This window comes from Thermobia domestica, chromosome 8 (genome assembly GCF_964235325.1).
Source record: "Thermobia domestica chromosome 8, izTheDome1.hap1.1, whole genome shotgun sequence".
NCBI lineage: Eukaryota > Metazoa > Arthropoda > Insecta > Zygentoma > Lepismatidae > Thermobia > Thermobia domestica.
This window is the reverse complement of record NC_137461.1, coordinates 64,212,082-64,235,044: the sequence shown is the minus strand read 5'-3', so window position 1 is coordinate 64,235,044 and position 22,963 is coordinate 64,212,082. Positions and strand designations below refer to the sequence as shown.

The following is a 22,963-nucleotide window of genomic DNA, read 5'->3' as shown; positions in this document are numbered from 1 at the left end:
TATATTAGTCAATCAGTCAGCGCCAGAATTTCCCTGGATTTTCACGCTTTATCTTTAAAAAATCCCTTTTTTGCTAAATTTACCTAGGAATTCCTCTAGATTAGGGAAATTTCCCTCAAACTACGAACATTGCGCTACATTCTTTCGTTAAAGGAAACGCATACACGCATTCGACGCACTCTGCTTGCCTATCTTTCTTATTTCGTGAACACTGCGTGCATACGTTAGTATTATTTTGTAATTAAAACCATCGTAAAGAGGGGGCAATAAACAAAACAAGTTACAGTCTCATGGTTAATTTTTCCGGCGTCAGCCCACGAGGCGCCATTCTTGGCAGCCTAACCATTTGTTTGTTTGTTATTATTATTTTCTTCAATCTTTTCTTTCCTTTTTGAGTGTGTCCATTCACGACACTTTGTGTTCTTTCTCTTCTCTCTCTCTTTCACCGTATACGCATTATTATCCACTTGTTCTGTTGTTTAGTTCTTCCCCTTAAATGTCACTTTACCTTTCTTTTGTTTGTATTTTTCAAGGAAGAACACTCCTACCTACCTACATACGCTCCACTGATATGCAATGGAAATGGAGAAAATATAAAAGGTGTGTTCCAAAATCTTTATTATTATTACGGGACGCGTATTTCACGAAGGAAGAATCTTATTGCTGAGGTGGTGATAATGGCATGTTAATTTTCTTTCTTTTTTTCTAGCTCTTTCTCAGAAGTTACGTGTTTCTTAACGTAATTTTCTACTACACTACACTCGGCAGTTCCTTGCAGTAAACATTATTATTATTTGGGACAAAAGAGCATATCCTTTTGTTGCATTTTGCTTTTTTTTTTTTTTTTTTTGTGTGTGTGTGTGTGTGTGTGATAAAAGTACAGTCGTGTTCTTTATAAAAATAGACAGATAAAAGAAGGCCACCCATCAGTTATTGTCCTACATTGCATAAAATATATAAGAATAAATGTCAGAATAAAATAAATGTTTACGAGGTATTTTAGACATTTTTGTTCACTGATTGAACACTTAAGAACATTTTCTAACATTTCTTTAGAGTCCAAAAACGTTCTGAAGTGTTCAATCAGTGAACAAAAATGTCTATAATACCTCCTAATAGTGATAAATAGGAACTACTCTAAAGAGTATTCAAAAAGAAAATCTGAACTTCTGATGTGTTCAATGAGTATACGGACAAAAGCGACTTGAAAATGTGTAAATGGTAACGTGTAAAGTGTCTTAGCACTGTTTACAGATCGTTTCTGTGCCCGTACACTCATTGGGCACATCAGGAGTTCAGGTGCATTTTGAACACTCTTAGGGAAGTTCCTACTCACCACTGTTAAGAGATATTCTAGGCATTTTTGTTCACTGATTGAACACTTCAGAACATTTTTGGACATTTTAAACAATGACCAAAAGTCGTTCCTTTAAAAAAGTCCAAATCATGTTCAAACACTTATTTATTTTTTTGCAGTGTACTCAAAACCGCATTAAGTACATGAAAACAGAGAATAGTATAATACTCATTTTTAGAGCATACCAAAACCTCAAAACGTACAACATGCATAACACTTTAGATATTTTTTTTTCTATAGTCGTTATCCTGAACATGGTTTTGGTTACTTAATGGTCCAAATAATAGCGTAATAAAACACACTTTTGAATAATAAGCATAATATATAATAAAGCATATTTTTTAAATGATGCTTTATTTTAACCTATTATTGTTAAACCTGTTAACCTTCCTGTTTATTAACCTATTATAGTAATCAAGAATTCGGTTTATTCGTTACTAGATTTGTAGGTATTGTTCCTTGCAGCATTGAGACTATGTGAGACATGGACTTACAGCTTAACGTGAGATCTGAACCATATGGGTTACCACCGAGAATCGAATCCGAGTTGCCCGCACCGAAGATGCATATGCTGACCATATAGCCATGGTCAAGCTCGAATTCAATTTATTATTTTAGTTCCAACATCAACGAAAAGTAAGGCATTTCAACACTGGATACCTTTAAGAATAAGCATAGGCCTATACAGAAATATTTTACATACCCATAGATCTACTAAGGTTTCAAACTTAACATTTTTTTTTAAATATATGTTATTATAGATCTGTGTGGAACAGGACAACGAAGTTCAAATAATTACAGTATGCAAAGTTCAACGGCTTCATGATTAGTTCTCACTTTAAACCGTCGCAATTCATCATTTGCTTCAACTGAGAAATTTCGAATTCTAAACGACTGTATCTGCAGAAGAAAATCTTGAGGCTCATCTAATATTTGAAACTATAATCAATCCCTTGGGGATGCTGAAGATGAAGAAACTGAGAGTGACATAGATGACTCTTAAGCATTACTTCGATGTTATTGCAGTGTGTACTTCTATAGTTTCCGTACTACAGGTATTCAGAATTATATTGTATCTGCCTTCCATCATTTCTGTTAACAAGCAAATTTAAATAAAGCATAATTTATAAACACATAAAAGCAACTTAATTATCCAAATGAACCATAATCTGAATTACTCTACTCATTTTGATTTAATTTCAGTTTTAAGTAATAAGATCTTATCTGGTCTACGTGCTCTTTCAGAAGGCAGTTTTAGCCCATTTATCAAAGACAGCTGGCGAGCCCACTAAAAACAGGAGAATGAAGTCCAGTAGCGTTCGCAGAAATTTCATCAAAGTAAGGTTTCAAGATTTTTAAGTTCCTATCGTTTCAGAATTTTTGAATACATACATATATATAACGACAAAAGTTTTATTTTTTTTCATATCTTGTTCAATGTCGGGGTTAAAACCTGAAAACGTTAAAACGGGATAGATTAAAGATTTAACATTAATGCATTATCTCTGCGAAATGCATGATCGTGTTATTCTTTTGAGTCGTTTGACAGATCTTGGACAAATTTTGAATGACAATCAAAAACACTGATGGAAGGGATTGTAAAAAAAAAAAAAAAAAAAAAAAAAAAAAAAAAAAAACGCAGTTTGAATTTGGCTGAAACATTAAGGAGTAAGTTAATCACTGAAAAAATCTTTCTTCAAGACATCTATGAAGTAAAGCAATTCATATATGACATAGAATATGCTGCAATCTATACATGCATGTTTGTCTTTGAACAAAGTTTGAATATGCATCTCAGGAATTTAATTTAATTGTTATGAACATTCTAGCTCCCTTCAAAACATATTGGAAAGATAGGAGGCAATGTGCTCTCATTTATTGATTAATCCTTTATAATTTCACGTTAGATATTGATGTAATTTAACTACAATACAATGTCAAAACATTTGTCGATTGTTCACTGTAATTTTACATAAAATCTCTAAAATTATTTTTTAAATAATAACCAGATGACAATATTTGTCAGTCACTTCTTTAGTAATTAATCTTACTCAAAATTTTATAGTGTTACTTGGGCCTCTTTACTGAACATTTTACGTCACCTCAAGGAGACGCGACACCACATTGGCAACCATTGTCATACAGTAACATGATTTGTCGATAAATTATTACATTATAGCATGGGATAATAATTGTAGGCTATAGGCGAGATTGACGTGACACAAAATGGAACTGACAGTATTATGTGTGGTAAGTAGAAATCGGTGTAACCTCACTTAGGTGCATAAAAGAAATAAATAAAAGACACATAAGCACAAATAAATCCAAATTACGTAAAATCATCAAACAGCGCATACATATATGTATTGGATATACAGTATATAGTTACTATATTATGTACCACAGTACGCTAACACGCAAATGCAGTTCTAATCCAGTTGGCGTGTACATTCATATAGGACAGTCAAGCAACTCCCTCTTCCCTAATGCACACATACACACTTTATATATATATATGTATGTATACACAAGTTATTATCGCAAAATTTTCATCTTTAACGTACTGTTTGATTCACTTTTGCTATTTCATGTTTAATATAATACGTATACTATGCATGTAAATATCAATATGTACAGAACCATATGACATTGGGAAATTTCCATTATGCATTGACATATACACATGATATTATATATTCATTCTTCTCCTTTTATAAGGACATATGAGCCAATTAATTCATCAAGTATAGGTATAGATATGATGAAGAGAAATGTTACTCTTACTCTGCCATACATCAATTCATGTTAACACAATAATATATTTCAGATTTGTTCTTATTAACATATAAACTGAAACAGATAGGGTTATTGGTATAGGAGTGATTTTGTCCTTGAACAGCAATACCATGTTTCTTTCATAACGTTACCAATATGTTTCGATTTGTCCCTGAACAGCAATAGCATGTTTCTATCATTACGTTACCAATATGTTTCGATTTATCCTAGTCCTTTGCGTGATGCAATACATACGGCAAATGGGTTTTGTTGTTTCTTTGTAGTTGTCCTTGAACGGAAATCAGTCGCAAAACTTAGTAACGGAACAATTTTTTTTTAACGTACTTTTTCTTTTTTTATTTTTCGAATCAAAAGTTGATGGGTTGGATTCTGATCAGTTTTGGCCAGTAACGCCTCGTGAGAGAAAGTGATATCGGTTAAAAAAAAAAAAAAAAAATATATATATATATATATATATATATATATATATATATATATATATATATATATATATATATATATATATATATATATATATATATATATAATTTCTATCGCTACTAGGTGAGAAAAGAAAATTTACCTAAGGTCCTAATATTTTTGCATTCAACAAATTATGATTTTAGGTAAGTTTTCTTTACTTACCTTGTAGCGAAAAGTTTTTTTTTTTCTTTAACCGATATGACTTCTCCTTCACGAGCTGTTACGGCTGTTGGCAAATTTGCTTTCGAAAAAATCTTGAAATCGCCTAATTACGAAGAATGATCGAAAAAAAAAGATTACAAAGCATTAAGCATAAAACTTATATTATTCACTGTAACTTAAATGAAAATTTATTTGAAGAATAATAACATGTCTATCTTGGTCAAAGTGTGAAGACTTCGGATTCTAATCATGTCTAGGGGCACGAGTTTTTCGCTCTAAGAATTTGCAAATTTCGAGTTTCGTTTTTCATATTTCGCGTTTTGTCGCATTTTCCAAATAAAGTTCCGCATTTTGCAGCTCTTGTGAAAAACATATAGGTACCCTGACATTTTTACAATTGTTTCTTTTATTTATAGTTCAGTACAGAAATACACTATTAATTACCTAAAAATAAAATACACTGAATATTTCACTTGACACTGTAAATTTCACTTATAGAAAACTATATATTAAAAAAAAATTAAACTGAAGGAAAGTCAGTAAATAAACTAACTATGAGTAGGAAAGTTTGCGATGGTGATAGCTAACGCGCAACATGTTCTCTATAGCCGTGTCCGAATCACCTAAAATGAACCGTTCATGCCACGTTCTACCGTTTCGTCTTTAAAATTTCGCGTTATATCGCGTTTTGTTAGAAATTTCGCGCAAAACTGCCAATTTCGCGTTTTATCGCGCAACGGAAACGAATTAAAATACACATAGAATATCATAAAAAGTTAACAAACTGAAAATGATTTAATTCTGACGCATTTCGTTTTATCGCGCTTTGCGAAAAACTCGTGCCTCTATGTATACCCGAGAAGCGGACATTAAAAATGATAACTCGTCTGGAAAATTGGTCCAAAATAGAAGTGAGATCAGTGGTGCGGTTCCCGTGGGCGAAAAACGCTACATTTGCTGATATTCATAGGCAGATTGTAGAGGTGTATGCTTAGGGCCAACTTTCAAAGCAACATGTAAGGAAGTGGTGTCGTGCCTTCAAAGAAAGAAGGACCAATATTGTTAATGACAACCCTGGGCCACAGCGGTAGACCCAGTAACTTCAACCACTGACGTTACGCTTGAAACGACTAGAGCACCCTTTCAACAGTCCTGATCTAGCCCCATTGATTTTCACCTTTTCCCTGTTCTAAAGCACGACTACCATTATCTGGCATGTGATTATGACAAAAACCACTGCCTCTAGGTGGCTATGAGAATTTGACGCGAATTTCTATGCAAATGGTATAGAAAACTTTATCTACCATTGTGATATGCGGTTGAACAAAATACTATGCTTATATGGGGGACTATCGTTGAGTGCTCTCTAGCATCATCAGGTATGTTGGTCTTCCAGCTATGTCTTACATATAAGCCATAATAGGCTTTGTAACCTTTTCTTTTTCATCATTCCTCGTACATTACCTGTGTAACTTAAATCTTCTGTAAACAAACAAAATTTTCGTTCCGTTCCTTTCTCAAACATGTATACAAATTTACATTTGATGATGAATTTAAGAGTATGAAAGATAACAATGCAATACTACCATATATCTCTTGAACACTATAGTTTCGATTTGGTGGAATTGGGTTGGGAGAGAAACAGGCAAGGTTACGCGGAAACGGAGGGTCTACAGTTGGAATTCGACAACTCGAGATTCCATTGAACTCTTCATAACACTGAATGTTAAAATAACAGCTGTAAGTCGAATTTCTCTTGATGTGACCTCGATAACTCGAAGGCTCTAGGCTTTTAACGTAATTGTCATTGTTGGCTAGTCCTGTCATTGTTGCTAATGTGTACTGAAATTGTGTTTTACTCATGTATAGACATAAAAAGTCCCTCTCCATCTGTTTCAAGGTCAATAACGTTCCTTCTTTTTTCCGCAACTCAGTCCAAACCTGCCTATTGTGTGCGCTGAAGTTATATAGTCACTTTAAATGGGAAATGTGGAACCCCGTTATTTCGAATTTTTGTTGTGGCCACCTTGATAACACGACCCTTGATTACTCGAAAAACTCGATAGCTGGAATTTTTATAAAATTTCCTTCAGCTTCTAATTATCGAGGTTCCACTGTGTATCCAGATTAACGAAAAATGATATAGCCTGGTATGGTACTGATATATCACACTAAGCTGAACAGTATATCATGCTTGAGAGTACAATCTTATTCGTAGTTTTTCGAGAAAATTGAAAAATGAAAATGAAATCTTACAGTTTAACGTCCCACGATTATGTCCTTTAAGCTAAGGGACACGGCTGATTAAGGCAAGTGAAGGATGATGGTATAATTAATGAAATGAGAATGTGGAGGGAAACAGGAGTACCCCAAGAAAACCCACGGACATGTCCACTACAAATTTAATTGGCCGGGAATCGAACAAAAAACCCCACGCACCAGAGGTAGGCGCTCTACTACAGAGCCGTCATGCCCACGCAGTCAATTTAAAATGAGCGGAACATGTTTACTGTAGAAAATACACTTGTAGGATGTAAAGAATTCTGATGTACGAAAAAGACCTTTTGAAAGATAAATGTGAACAGATAATGTATAGGATAATCCTAGCAAAAACGAATAAAAACAATTCTGAATTGATGCATTTAGCACAGCTCAATATTCAATGATCAATTCTGTTTCTGTTGCAGTGAGCCTTCCTGTTGTTAACCCATAGAATTATAAGTAAATCCCGAAGCCTGAAGTTAAATAGGACACTGCACTAATCGAAAAGAAAAATGTAATTTTCATCAGAAAGTTCGATAAAATTCGAACCGAACGCATACTTAAAAAAAAAAAAAAAAAAAAAAAAAGAGCATGAAAGAAGACATATTGCAACACTGTACGAAAAAACGTAATTTATAAACAGTAGCGTCATTTAGGAGGTAAAACAGCAACCTTTCCTCCTTTCTACCAGTCCTGAGTTTGGGATATAGTAAATATACTTAATGAAAATGGTGAAACTATGCTTATTTAGTGGAAAATTTTTCATCTCCCTCTCCGTCCCTCGAAGCAAAACCTGAAATTACGCTTTTGAATGTTTAAAAAAAAAAATCTTTGAAAAATCTTTAACGTCCCGCGATTATGCCCGTTAGGCTAAGGGAGACGATGATTAAAGCAAGCGAATGATAATGGAAGAATTAGTGGAATGAGATAGTGGGAGGAAACGGGAGAACCCCGAGAAAACCCATGAGCACGATGTGCTCGTAACATCAACACAAACTTACTTAGACGGAGATCGAACCAGGGAACCCAAGCACCAGAGGTAAGCACTTTACCGCAGAGAAACCATGTCCCCCCTTGAATGTAAAACACGATTCAAAACTGTGTTGTCGGATCTTTAAGTTTTTGCCATAAGTTTTACGATTGTTTTTTTTTTTTTCTGGCACGTTATACATGATCATGCCTTTTTATTTACCCAGCAAAAGTATAGCCTACATACGTTCATTACATGTATATTTTGAATATCACAATTAGCCTGTATAGTAAATGAAGTATGGCGTCGTTGTCTTAAATGTGTTAATAAGATAAATATTCAAGAGTAGTGTTAATTTTTTAAAAGACTGAAAATAAAGAAAAAATGGAGGATATAAAATTATTAATCACGGTCTATTTTATTGAAAAATTAAGAGAAATTTAAGAAAAAATATATATAAATACTTGATAATTGCAAAAACGTATTGTTAGTTCTAATGATTTCAGCGATTATTATTATTATTATACTACATAAAAATGTGTTCTAAAAAGAAGAAAGTTTTGAATCAGTTACAATATAATGATGGTTCCGGGTTCTTATACAATTACGCTCTTAAAGAAGTGAGAAACAGAGCCAATTAACACAGCAATTGTAATTAGCTGTTAAGAATTTCCCATATATATATATATATATATATATATATATATATATATATATATATATATATATATATAAATTCATTTCTTTCTTTCGTGTGATTGTGTACAACTAACGTTAAAAAACTTTGTTGGAGAATATAAAAAACGGGCAATTATCCGTGCAAGTATAAAATGATTTGATTTTAATTACCGTTTCTGTTTTAATGTCTTTTTTTAAAAAAAAAAAATGTTTCCGTATTTAATATATATATATATATATATATATATATATATATATATATATATATATATATATATATATATATATATATATATATATATATATATATATATATATATATATATATATATATATACATGTATTATCATATCAGTAATTATATCCAAGTCCTAATAGTGTATATCATTTCTTGGATTCACTTAAAAAGAAACATTAAACCTTTTTTTCTTTTTTCTTTTTATCATGAGGAACACAGCTGGAACAAATGCAATTATGTTTATACAGTGTAACTTATTTTACACGACAAACCATCGCTGATGTAGATTGTAACAATTACATTATTTAGATAACATTGTCACAAGTGGTGCTGCAAGAAATGCATTTTAGTTTGAGCATTTCCTAAATATCCTGCACACGTAGTCGAAAGTACAATAGTGTTAAAAATATAATATTCATACAAGAAGCTAGATTTAACAACGATATTCTTGATCCTTACTTCAAAACCAAAATATTATGATTTCCTACATACGGCTCCTAAAAAATATATCCTTTCTCAAGAAGCTAGCGCGTGACTACTTCTTTCGATCAAGACTGCACCAGAAATGTTTTTGAAATAGTAAATTTTAGACATAGTTAGAACAACACTTTACCCATTACCAACTCTCTTTGAACACCACCGGGTGACTCATATTCACCCACCCCAGGCCCCTAGCCAGCCCGAAAATGTAGGGGGGCCGGTGAAAGTTAGAGGGGCGATCCAAAAATATTATAGTACATCACCATAATATAGTACTTTTGCAAGCTTACTGTGAAAATTTTGGAGGGGGCCAGTAAAAATTTAGGGAGGGCGGCCCTCCTAGACCCCCCTGACTCCCCTGTTAGATACTGTTTTTTTCTAAGTATGTCCCAAATATGTTTGCAGAATGTGACATCACTTTCGTTTCGAAGTATTTGCCGAGAAGAAGTGTTTTAAATAATGTCACACTACACACTGTTTTGAAGAATTAACGCTTTTTTAAACACGCGAAGGACACATTTTAAACACTATTTTATCAATTTTCTACTCAAAGTGTTTTAACAATGTTTTATTTTCTACAGTGTTTTTCTACAGTGTGTTCTGTTTTTTTAGTTCAAAGGGCACCGTTTTTTTTTTAAGTGTTACAATTTCGCTAATTTCTGTTAATATTACGTTACGTAGGTTAGTTTAGATAAGATTAGCGGTAACTACTTCCGTCACTGTATTTGTATTTCCTTATGTGTGCTTCCGGTTAGTACATATAAGTATCTACAGCATTTCACATTTCTCATTTCTACAAAATGAACTTCAATTCGATTCTTAGATGATTTACAAATCAATTACGCTTCCCTTACTTCAACCCATTTCTCCTGAAATTTTTTTTACCTACTTTTGGCCCCATATACAGAAGGTGAAATAAAAATAGTACTGCCACATTCAGCACGATCGAAGATATGTCTCCGAGAGGATGAGGAAGAAGATTTCATAAGTCCGGCGGGAAAAATTCTTACTTCGGGACATTCTCTAAAACCATCACTGTCTGGAATATTCGGTGATAGAGGAATGCTAATGTTTTCGTCTTCAACCTTTCGTATTTTCTTCTGGTTTGATTCCACGACAGTAGCTGTAAACTTAGCTTTTGAGCTTTTTAAAAAAAATCGCAAACACTGAGTTGGAGAGATCTCGGAGGCCATCAATTACGTATACCACAGTTAGATGAAATAACTCACCATCCAGCGAATACACGCTCCGCACCACTTCCAATGATTCATCATTACTAAATGGCTTAAGTCTTCCCAACAATATCGCATCGGTCCCGAACACATGCCAGTGCCACAGTGTTGCTAATCCTTGATTCAAAAATTTCTCTTTTCATTGCTCTAGAGCCTTTCTATTTCAACTGTTTCCTTGCTGGCGCTGCTGTCGATGTGTTTTCCAGTACCTCCCTTGAAAAAGAAGGGACAAGTTGCTATGGCCGAGATCTTCCAATAGTTGGAGAATTATTTCACAGACTTTGCTGTACACTGTCTTCTTAGCCATTCTAAGTGGCCTACGATCTTTACTCGTCAAGATCAAATGACTGAATGACAAATTGGCAACACAGCTGAGGTCATTCACTTCTTTTCCCTAAACAAAAGGAGGATTTCCTCCGTAAGAGGTTGTCGGGCGTAGAGTCGAAGCGCGTTTCATATATTTTCCGAGGGCACATTTGAAATACAAAGGTTCTATTTTATTACGGCTATATAAAAGAAAATGATGTACTGCACTGGAAGTGGTCACCCCTGTACTAGATCAACGAGAAGTGCATAAAGTTTGCAGGGTTTAAAATTAGTTCTCAGTTTATACTTTATTTATGTTTAATTTATGCTAGAAACATTTGCAAAAATCACCAATATTTATAGTACAAAAGTCAATATAAGATTTAATTATATATATATATATATATATATATATATATATATATATATATATATATATATATATATATATATATATATATATAAAGCATGGAACTCTGCTATATAATTCAAGACCGTTAAAGCCAACCAACAATTTACACGTAAGTCTGAAATTTCTAGAAATGATCACTCAAGTACTGATATTTGGAAACTGTGGTACGGTTAAAATTTGAAATGACCACCGCGAAATAAGAAACTTCTATTTTTTTTCTTTCTATTACTTCTTTTTGAAGAAGAAATAAATAAATAATAAAGAAAAGGTTTCCTTGTTAATTAGTATGCCTGCAGACAAGTTGGCACGTAACCCTGTTACGCTTTGTGGATTGTGGTAAAAGATAAAGAAACAGGTTCTGATACTGATACGTAGCGTAGAAGAACACACGAGAGGAAATTGGTCACGTCATATACCCACACAGCTCGGCACAGTTTTTTTTTAAATAGCAAAGCAACTTACTCCTCCCAGTTTGCATTAAGAAGCGAAAGAAAGAAGAAGAAGAAGAAAAGAATAATGATAAATTTCCGGGTTTATTTCCACTTTTAATGTAAGAACAGCTGTTCTTAAATGTAAAGTTCGTTCAACGTCTTTATTTTGAAATTCCTTTATCTGTTTCTTATGCAGAACACAAATACACTTACAACTATTTTCTCTCTACAATCAAGCGTTCCCTTAATACCAATAATGCTCTACGACGACGCTAAATCTTATATTGACTTTTGTACTATAAATATTAGTCATTTTTGCAAATGTTTATAGCATAAATTAAACATAAATAAAGTATAAACTGAGAACTAATTTTAAACCCTGCAAACTTTATGCACTCCTCGTTGATCTAGTACAGGGGTGACCACTTCCAGTGCAGTACATCATTTTCTTTATAAAATAAAATAGAACCTTTGTATTTCAAATGTGCCCTCGGAAAATATATGAAACACACCGACTCCACACCCGATAACCTCTTACGGAGGAAATCCTCCCTTTCAGCTGAAGTGAAATGAAATGAAATTTTTGAGTTTAACCTCCCACAATTATGTCCGTTAGGCCAAAGGGGACGATGATTAAAGGAAGTGAACGATAATGGAAGAATAGGTGGAATGAGAAAGTGGGAGGAAACAGGGGGTACTCCGAGAAACCCACGAGCCGCATGTTGTCCACCAAAAATTTACAAGGCCGGAGATCGAACCAGGGACCCCACGCACCAGAGGTAAGCGTTGTACCACTGATTCACCGTATCCCCCCCACAACTTTTAGTTGAATGATTGGCATAGTTAGCAAATCGGTTTCTATCGATGTTATTTCTGGCTTTCTACATCCGGGTTTGCTTTCTCTTAACTGAAAAAAGCTCTACAATTATATATCTCATGATAACAGATCAACTTAAAAAGCTGTAATGCAATCCGAGATGCAATTTTTCAATTTAACGTCCCACGATTACATCCGTACGCCTAAGAGAGATGATGACTAAAGCAAGTGAATGATGATCGAAGAATTGGTGGAATGAGAAAGTGGGAAAAAAACGGGAATACACCAAGAACATTCACAGACACGATGTTGTCCACCACAAACTTACTTGGCCGGGAATCGAGCGAGGGACCCCAAAGCATCAAGCACCACTGAGACATCGAGCCCACCTGTAAGACGATCCGAGTAGTAAGGACGAACTCAACAAAGAAATGTTTCCTGAACATGTATTCTGGAAGGCTCGGTAGCTCAGTGGTAGAGCGCTTACACCTGCCCCAGGTAAGTAAGTTTGTGGTTGTGGATTATATTACGGAATATAAAATCATAGAATATGTTGCTCGCTCTGACCAACACTAAGAATTAGATATAACACATAAATGCTACATAACAGTCTGAAATTAGTTCTGAACCTTATATGAACAGTACCGAAGTACATAATACAAAGTAATCACATGCAAGAAGTTCAAATTTCAGTTGCTAGATGATGTGAATACAATAAACTAAGTACTGCTCTTTTATGGCAAAATGTTTAACTAACTGATAGGTGTAACGACAAAAATTACAAATACACAGATTTTAAATTCTCAATGATGAAATGATAAAAAATTTTGCCACAAATTTCCCTCAATAACTTTTAACACGTAAGAAATTCGGCGAAGCTTGCTCAAAAAGTATAGGGGGTCTACAGGAAATTCGGGTAACAAAGCAGAAGTGTCGCTTACGGTCCAAGTTTTTAGTGTCACCTATAACACTAAACAAAAAAAGGCGTCTATAAAATCTTGCACTCTTTTTGGAGCACCTTATACGTTTTTTTATGTGAGCAATGTTGTTAGCTGGAATGGAGGTTAACAGTAGCGGTGCGGTAGGGAGCGAACTTTTAAAGATCTTCCTCAATTACGAGAGTCGATTCACATAGGACTTGGTTTAAGTTCTGCTGGGAGAGGCCCCAAAGCTAGCTTCTACACCAGTACATGTTAGCGTCCCTTTCGTCAACGACGCTATTTTGAGACGATGACCAACAGTTTGAAGTGGAATCCAAACCACCGTAATGCTATGAAATTTCAATTTTCTCTCATCGGGAATTGAACTCAGGATCCCATGCATTAAAATCGCACACGCTAGCCACTTGATTAACCGGCAGGCCCGTACCCAGAGGGGTCTAGGCGAGGTCGCCCCTCTAAATTTTTGCTGCCCCCCCCCTAAAATATTCACAGTAGGCTTGCAAATGAACTATAATATGGTTGAATCGGCTCCCCTAACTTCAGCCGGGCCCCAATACATCTTTGGGCTGGTTACCGGCCTGAGTCGATGAGCAATATTGTAACATAGCTATGCTACACGGTATCTTGCGTGCCTTTCTATTCTTTCTTTCCAAAGTTTTTTTTTTTTTTTTTAATTTGTAAGGTGTAGGCAAGAAGGCAACAAACATTTTGAGAAGAAGCTCGTTAGCGATCATTCTTAACTGAAAAAGGCATTGGTTACTAGAAGAAATAACACAAAAAGAAAAGACCTATATATATATAACTTCTCCATCCATTCTTTCCCTATACTCTCCCCCCCCCCCTTTGTAATTCAACCCTTTTGACCTCTCAATACTCTTCCACTCAATCTCCTTCGGAAGCTGACATGAGCTGGTCGAATCAACTGCCATTCCCCTTAATTATTCATTACATCATACCCGGCAATTTTCGTTTCACTCTCTTTGACAAGCATAGCGTGCGTGCAATCAGCGAGGCACCTCGGAAGAACCCAGGCAAGAGAGAAAGAAGCTTTAATCTCCGTGTTTAACATGGAAGCACCCAAGACAAAAGAAACGCTGCCAGAACAGTGTTGCTAGATAAGCTTAGATAAAAAAACCGACTACTCAATAAAATAAAATAATAAAACAGTAAAAGCGAACAATAAATTACAAGCGGAAAATATTTGATTAAAGAAGAAAGAAGCGAAAATAGAAAAAAAGAGATTCGTTTTGATTATTGTTCTTTTTTCTTTTTTGTCATTTATTTTGCTTCTCTCCTTCGTTGCACTTTATGGTATGGTATCTAGAAAGTACAGGGTGATTGTAAAGTGAGTGTCCTGTTTATTTTTTATCCTTAATAATTCTGTAGCAGTCATCAGTATTAAATTTCTCTATATGAATCAATTGCAACTGAGGGGGCCGCGGTGGCTCAGTTGTAGAGCGTTCACCTCTGGTGCTTGCGGTCCCGGGTTTAATCCCAGCCCCCGCCAAGTGAACTTTGTGGTGGACAAACACTATGTGCGTGGGTTTTCTCGGGGTTCTCCCGTTTCCTCCCAGTTTCTTCAATCCACCATTTCATTCATTACTCATCATCACCGTCTCCTTTAGCCTAACCGGCATAACCGTGGGACGTAAAACTTAAAGATTTCATTTCATTTCATTTCAATTGCAACTGAATGCTCAATAACGTCACAGTTCGTTGCTCCCCTTCTCAGTAAAATACACGCGCAGAACAAGAAGCAAGAATGAAACCTGGTGTTGAGAAAGAATAATATTGACAGTTAAGAGCCTGACATACTAAAAATTTTTACCAATTTTCTCTTGCTTGTTTTTCATAAGTAAAATGAGATAATGAAATGCAACTTACCACAATCATAGATAATGTTATTCTACAAGAAAATATGAATCTGAAGAATTTTCAGTGTTGCCACCCACAGAAATTACAATGTTGCCAGAATAACATTTCCCCAAAAATCTAAGTTAAGGCAGCAGTTAGAAGAGCAAACTGAACTCAATTTCACTACGTACCACGCTGTCTTGGGATCCTGTGAACTACTTTCTAAATAATAGTTGTATTTAGTTTGTAATAAACAAAATAGTTTTAACATACATTTATTAAAATAAAATAATATTGTTATTTAAAAAGTAGTTCAAACGATACCAAGCCCACATGATAGGTAATCAAATGCAGTTGAGTTCGTTCCTCTAGTCGCTGCCTTATCTTAGGTTTTGGGGGAAATGTTATTCTGGTAACACTGTAATTTCTATGGATGGCAACACTGAAAAATCATCAGGTTCATATTTGCTGTTGTCGAATAACATTATTTATGATTGAGGTAAGTTGTATTTCATTATCTCCTTTCAGTTACGAAAACAAGCAAAAGAATAATGATAATTTTTAAAATTATTTTTAGTATGTCAGGCTCTTAACGACATAGTTCGTTGTTCTCCATCTCAGTAAATTACATGGAAAGGACAAGGAGCAGGAATGAAATTTGGCGTAGTGAAAGATCAAGTGTTGACAGTCAAGCAAAATTATCGATAGTTTTGCAGATTCTTTGACTAACGGAGAGAAACGTAGACTAACATGGATACAATTAGAAAGTGAAATATGTGTTTACGCAAGTTTAAGCAATTATCTATATATTACATACACAGTACTGCATTCTACATTTAGTTTTAGGAAATCTTCCTTACCTGAATACGTGCTTCTGTTAATCCGATTTTCATGGCCAGTTCCTCCCTTGAAAAGAAAGAAAAAATAACGTAAGATTAATCAATATCCAATACATTACTCTTTCACTTTCCAGGTTGCCCTATGTATCAATTTAAAGAAGGGAGCGGTCAAAAGTTTTCTTTAAAAACTAATTAAGCATATTATTTAATACAAAACTGGGTTTTAAAAATCTGAAGACCATCTATAATATATAAAACTACATGAACTGATTCACTCATTGACATAAAATCCAGGTAGTTCCAGTTGACCAGAAAAGTTGAAATTTGGCATCCTTATATGTTCATGAGTTAAATAGAGGGATTAAAAAAAATCCCTATATTATATACTTAAATGGTTTTTCTCGGACATAAAATCTTATGTTTTGGGAAATTGGAATAAAAACTTGGAATTCGGTATGCTTGTAGGTTTTTGATAGCGTCATTTAAGTATATCATCTATTTTTTTTTTAAAATCCAACTTTAATGAAGTTTTATGAAGAACTGGAAAATCTTCCCCCCATGCTATTTAAATAGGACACTTTCTATATCCCACAATTATTAAGTGCTTCCGATAGGACCACAATAATTAAATTTGGCATATGTATATCTTGAAATTTTGTGAGGTGTTACAAGTTAATGGTGAAACCAACAAGAAAACATCAAAATTTTGAGCTTTTTGGTATAAGGGGAATTAAAAGGTATATACAGAGTCTACCATTTATCTTGGTACTCCCTCATAACCTTTAAACTATTAGACAAAAACTGTAGAAATTTTGTACCGCACAAATATTGACAGGGGGGATATTGTATAACATACTCTACAACACCACCTGGTTAACAGTGTTGCCAATTTGACATAAAGTTTAGCATACGCGCCTTTGGCGTGGGAGGCCCGGGTTCGATTCCCGGCGGGAGCTCATGTGGTTCGGATTGCACGTAGTTTGTTACACATTTCAAATCTACATATCAAACGAAAACCCAAGTTTTAGAAACGTACCGGTATCATTCTTGCTGGCCTATTCTAAATTTCTGTTTTGTAATACAACAAAACTTGTTTTTAAATATTCTTATATTTCAGCTATCCCATTGTCTGTTGAAGGAGTTTTATGCAAATGGCAGTTCAGTATAGTAATGTATTTTGTTATATATACCTTTCTTTAGTAAAGTTCTTTAATATTTGTTTTTTTAAAATAAAATGTAGATTTGCCCGATCTCATTTAAATTTTCCGAAAAACTCGCAGTTATTTATTTTATTCAGCGTTTCAGGGTCGTTTGAGCCTATAAGATTTAACGTGTTGATAAGGTCGCTCGTTGATATCCTTGTGTTAGGCAACCAGTACAAGAGCTATGCATGGAGGGTTGATGCAAACTGCGGGCGCTTTGCTTTAATTTGAATGACGAAACCTATTGAATGCTGGCAACGTCAATGGCCTGTAGAACCCCAATGGGGCGTACTCGGATTAACGTCATTAAGATTGATATCCTTGTGTTAGACAACCAGTAGAAGAGTTACGCATAACGGGTTGACGGATATTGAAGGCGCTTTGCTTTAATTTGAATGGTGAAACCTATTGAATGCTGGCAAAGTCAAAGGTCTGTAGAGCCCCAATCAGGCGTACTCGGATATGGATTTATAAGAAAAAATCAATTTGATATCATCTATCACTTCTCCAACTTTACCACAAACTCACTAGGGATGCGCACGAGACAAGATTTGTGGCTGTATCGTCTCGAAAATGTGCTGTAAAAGTGATGTTTCGACTCGAAAAATGTATATTTTTTTATTGGAAGAGCCGTGTCTCGATTCGAATTTTGTCAGGAAAATCATGTCTCGACTCGTCTCGTGCGCATCCCTAAAACTCACCCCAACACCCCAACACACACACACACACACACACACATACATATATATATATTAAAATGCTACGTTTATATGTTTACCTACAGTAATTCCCTCCTTTTGAGTCCTCCCTTCCTTCACTTATGTCTGTAAAGGGACATATACAGATACCGTATAGTAAGAAGTGGGAAGGAGATATATACAGATATTGAATTAGTGCGCTGTAGCTGTATAGTCAGCGAGGTTAAGCTATTAGAACTATTAACTTTATATCGCATGCAGCAAAAACTCTGCTCTGAATATTTGAGCATACGATTATATTACCGGAAGTTGTGGAGGAATAATTTAGATCTGAAACCTTCCAAGACTACTAACCACTAACATATGACTATTAGGCAATTATTGGAAGGATTGACATCTATTAAACAAGTACTCACTGTAATAATGTTCTGTATTGACAATATTAAACATTTCAGTACCTCAAACAATAAAAATGGACTAACACATGATAACCTAACATAACGTACTGAAACTTTTTAAATAGCCCAATTCCTTCAGACTCTGTCTTAAACCCTATCACAAGCAAAGAACTAAGGTGTTCGTTCAGTGGATTGTTAATTGTTAGTTTACTTTTCTGAAGTTTGCCCTTTTCAGTATCAAGGCTGCATGAGACGTGGACTTACAAATTAAAGTGGAATCAGAACCACCGTGATGCGTTCAATGGTCGAAGCTAACCGAGAAGCACGCGTTTCAAAGATGTGTGTCGAATAGAAAGAGGACTCCTACAGTTGCTGAATAGAGAAGAATCATATGCCTTTTAGGTTAAATGAGATGGATGATCACTGGAGGTGAATTATTATAACAGATTTGGTGAATTGAAATTGTGTGACGAAACGGGGAAATCCTTGAGTAATTATGTGGACGGGCACAATGCGTCCACATGGCCTGGTATCGAACCACAGTCTCCTAGAACCAGATGAAAATGAAATGAAATCTTTTAAGTTTTACGTCCCACGATTATGTCGGTTAGGCTAAAGGAGACGGTGATGATGAGAGATGAGTGAAATGGTGGAATGAAGAAAGTGGGAGGAAACGGGAGAACCCCGAGAAAACGCACGAGCACGGTGTTTGTCCACCACAAAGTCCACACGGCGCAATCGAACCAGGAACCCCAAGCACCGGAGGTGAACGCTCTACCACTGAGCCACCGCTCCCCCTTGAACCAGATGAGTACTCCACCACTGACCCGCCGTTGAATAGAAAACATTTTAAAATATTGTTAATTGGGGACGTGTTCATAAATATAAATACACAATTCACTGATATATTTACTGAGTTTAAAAACAATAAATGTCTCAGTACGGTCATTTACGTATTTAGAACGCAAGACACGCTATTGGTTTCAGTTAAAAACAACCAATACAATCTCATTAAATTAAATAAAAAAAGCAGACACTAAATATGATTAAGTACCACTTAATAGTCAATTAATTAAGAGCAAAATGAGATTCAAGAATTAAGATTCAAGAATTAATATTATAGTCTGCTATTATTACAGCATCTATTCTACCATAAACACTACCTGACTAGTATCCCTCCACTGATCACACCACCTAACTTTTCTTCTAGTAAAAGAAAAAACAAGTGTAAACACGAACTAATGAAATTTAATTTAAAAAAACATAAAGACCTATCTAATGTATGGGACACTTCTTTTTACTACTATTATTATTATAGGGAAAGCTATTTACAATTCTATGACAGCAGTAATTACGGACGCCACATTACCATACGAAATGAATGCCCTTATATCGTAGCAACCTCACCTGTGCTGTTATTAATAAGGAAGCCCTAACATTAATTACAGCCTGTTAACATGTCAGGCTGTTTCGGTAGCTGGGACCTCTGAAATTCCATAATGCTTCACGCTTCTCATCATAAACAGAAATAAAACCAGTGTATATATGTATTATCATACGTATAATTATTATTCAATAGATTCAATATTGTCTACATCTGCAAATATATACCTGCTAATTTACATAGTAATGCTTGAAAAGTGTATACTAGAGGTGGGAAGTATTCTAACTGTCACTCGCCCTCCCCCTCACACTCACTTGATCCAGTTCTCAACCTCACTCGCCATCGCTCTCAAAATGTTTTCTCACTCTCGATCTCGAAGTGTATTCTCACCTTCGACCTCACTTGCCCATACTCTTAAAATGTATTCTCGCCTTCACCCTCAAAATGTATTCTTGCCCTCGCGGTCTCCCTCAAATGTATTCTAACCCTCTCCCCCAAAATGTATTCTCGCCCTCATCCTCAAAATGTATTCTCACTCTCTTCCCGAAAATGTATTCTCACCGTCTCCCTCAAATTTATTCTGACCCCTCTCCCCCAAAGTGTATTCTTACCCTCATCCTCAAAATGTATTCTCACCCCAGCTCTCTCCCTCAAATGAATTCTCACCCTCTCCCTCAAAATGTATTCTCGCTCTAAATTCAAAATGTATTATCATCCTAACCTTCAAAATGTATTTTCGCCTTCACCATTACTCACCCTCATCCTAAAAATGTATTCTCACCGTCGACGTCTCCCTCAAAATATACATTCTCATCCTCTCCCTCAAAATGTATTCTTGCCCTCGCCCTCAAAATGTATTCTAACCTTCGCCCTCAAGATGTATTGTGGCCCTTGCTCTCAAAATGGAATACACGACAATCGTGGCCAGGGACCATTGTGATTATCTGAAAAACCGACACAATTGTAATCATTTTCTTTCGAAGGTAATTATATATGTATGAGTTGAGACAATTTACGATTTGACCTTTAAAAATCCTAATCTACTTTGTCTACGTGTAAATTTGCTCCGTTCGTGACTAATTTCCTCAGATTTTGTTCATTTGATTTGAATTTATCACCCCTTTCAGCAGTGAGGCTATATAAGACGGGAACCTATAACTTAACGTGGAATCCGAACGGCATGAACTCCAGCCGGTAACAGAACCCGAGTCTGCCGTGCCAAAGGTGTGTACACTATCCACATAGCTATGAGGGAGCTCGCTAATTTCCTAAAAAGTATCCGCTTTCAGAATGTACAATCCGCAGCAAAAAACCTGCAACATGAGCATGTAAGTTTATTGTGAAACGTCGAAGTCCTTTGTTCCAGCGTGCAGGGGAGGACGCCGAGGTTTTTCCTTGCGTGATTCGTGTCACTTAGACGTTATGTTGATTTCCTACGCTGTTCGGAGTAGTTTCACAATAAACTTACATACTCATGTTGCAAGTTTTTTTTTTTTTTTTGCTGCGGACTGTGTAACCACGGCGTTGAATCTCGTCAGAGCGTATGTGGATTGAATCACACGTAAAACTGTTAACTACATGCTGGAAGGTGGAACGGTGGCCCGTGGTAGGGCTCTCATTACTGATGCGAGTGGATACCTACCTAGCTCCATCCCATACTAAGTAAGTTTCTGGTGAATAATATCGTATTAGTGAGTTTTTCTTGAGGTTCTACATTTCCTCAGACATTACCATTCCACCAATTGTTTCATTAATCATCATCCGTGGTGTCCTTCAGCCGGAAACGTCATAATTGTGGAACGTAAAACTAGCAACGTCATTTCAAATTCTGCTTCGGGCGGGACAAGACTCTTTGTTATAAGTACAGTATTACGTTTTCTATTAGTATGTTAAACGTATCTCAAACTCAGAGGAGAGGGTAGCCCCAAATGGCACCTATAAAGTTGAACTTTCACTTCATTTTTGTCTGATGTTTTATATAGTCTCATTCAGGAGTAGATCCAAGGGGGGGGGGGCACGCGGCGATCGCCCCCCTAGAAGAGAAAACTTTCTTATTATATATATATATATATATATAAAACCCATCCCAAAGTTTGAAGCCCTTAAAAGTAGCAGTATGACAACCCACCGCCCCCTCCCCCCAGAAGTCGGTTCTGGATCCGCCCCTGGTCTCATTTGTGTTGAAACATGAATGTTTAACTCCAAACGTACACAAGCATACGAACAAAACCTAAAGGAGAGAAGACAGAACTACTATAGTGTCTTCAATGCATCAATCGTTCTTCTAAATCACAGACAAAAAAAAAAAAAAAAAAAAAAAAAAAAAAAAAAAAAAAACCTAATTTTTACTGGCCTTAGCTACGGACAGATTTCTTAAGTAACCCCCGCCCTCACAAAAAATGGAAAATTGCTATTATACAAGTGTCTATTTTTTTTTAATCTTCCTAAAGCCATATTAACTTGTTTCCCCATGTGGGTGGCTGTGGGTGGTTGTAAATGCACGAGAGATCGGGGAACAGTTATAGCAAATACATAATTATATTCAAACCTGGCTGGCCATTATATACAAATTGTTGATGACTATTAAAAAGAGAAACAAAATAATACAACACGGCTGTATTTTCTTCCCTTTTTTTTCATTTCTCACTTTGTTGTTTAATATTTACTCCGTTTTAACTATCATTTATTATTCGCGTGATAATTTCAGATCTCCCAACTACCGGGTAATTAGAAAATGCACTCTGCATGAGAAAATACAAACACGCAAGTTATTTTCCACAAGGCTGTAGCAACTACTGAAAGTGGACTCAAAAACACTATTATTCTTTTACTTCGGTTCTATTATTGTTACAAGCTTTATATTTTTTATTCTTTGCTTGTCTTACGAACCAGGGAAATAAATACATTTTACGTCAGGAGGATTGCGCAACTGCCTTAACCATTAACTGAAAATGTCGATTACAATCCAATATTTTGTTCTAGGAATCAATTATATGGGAGCCTATTAATATGTTATTTTCAGTAAAATTTATATATATATATAT

At 35.4% G+C, this 22,963-nt stretch overlaps 1 protein-coding gene across 1 annotated transcript in view; it reads right to left on the bottom strand.

Moving 5' to 3' along the window:
- Positions 1 to 22,963, bottom strand: part of LOC145692965 (homeobox protein aristaless-like) — a 529,461-nt gene that overhangs the window by 60,153 nt on the left and 446,345 nt on the right. The window contains exon 3 of the mRNA XM_081768560.1: positions 16,259 to 16,304. Within this exon, the coding sequence (XP_081624686.1) occupies positions 16,259 to 16,304 (46 nt within the window). The remainder of the gene's footprint in view (positions 1 to 16,258; positions 16,305 to 22,963) is intronic.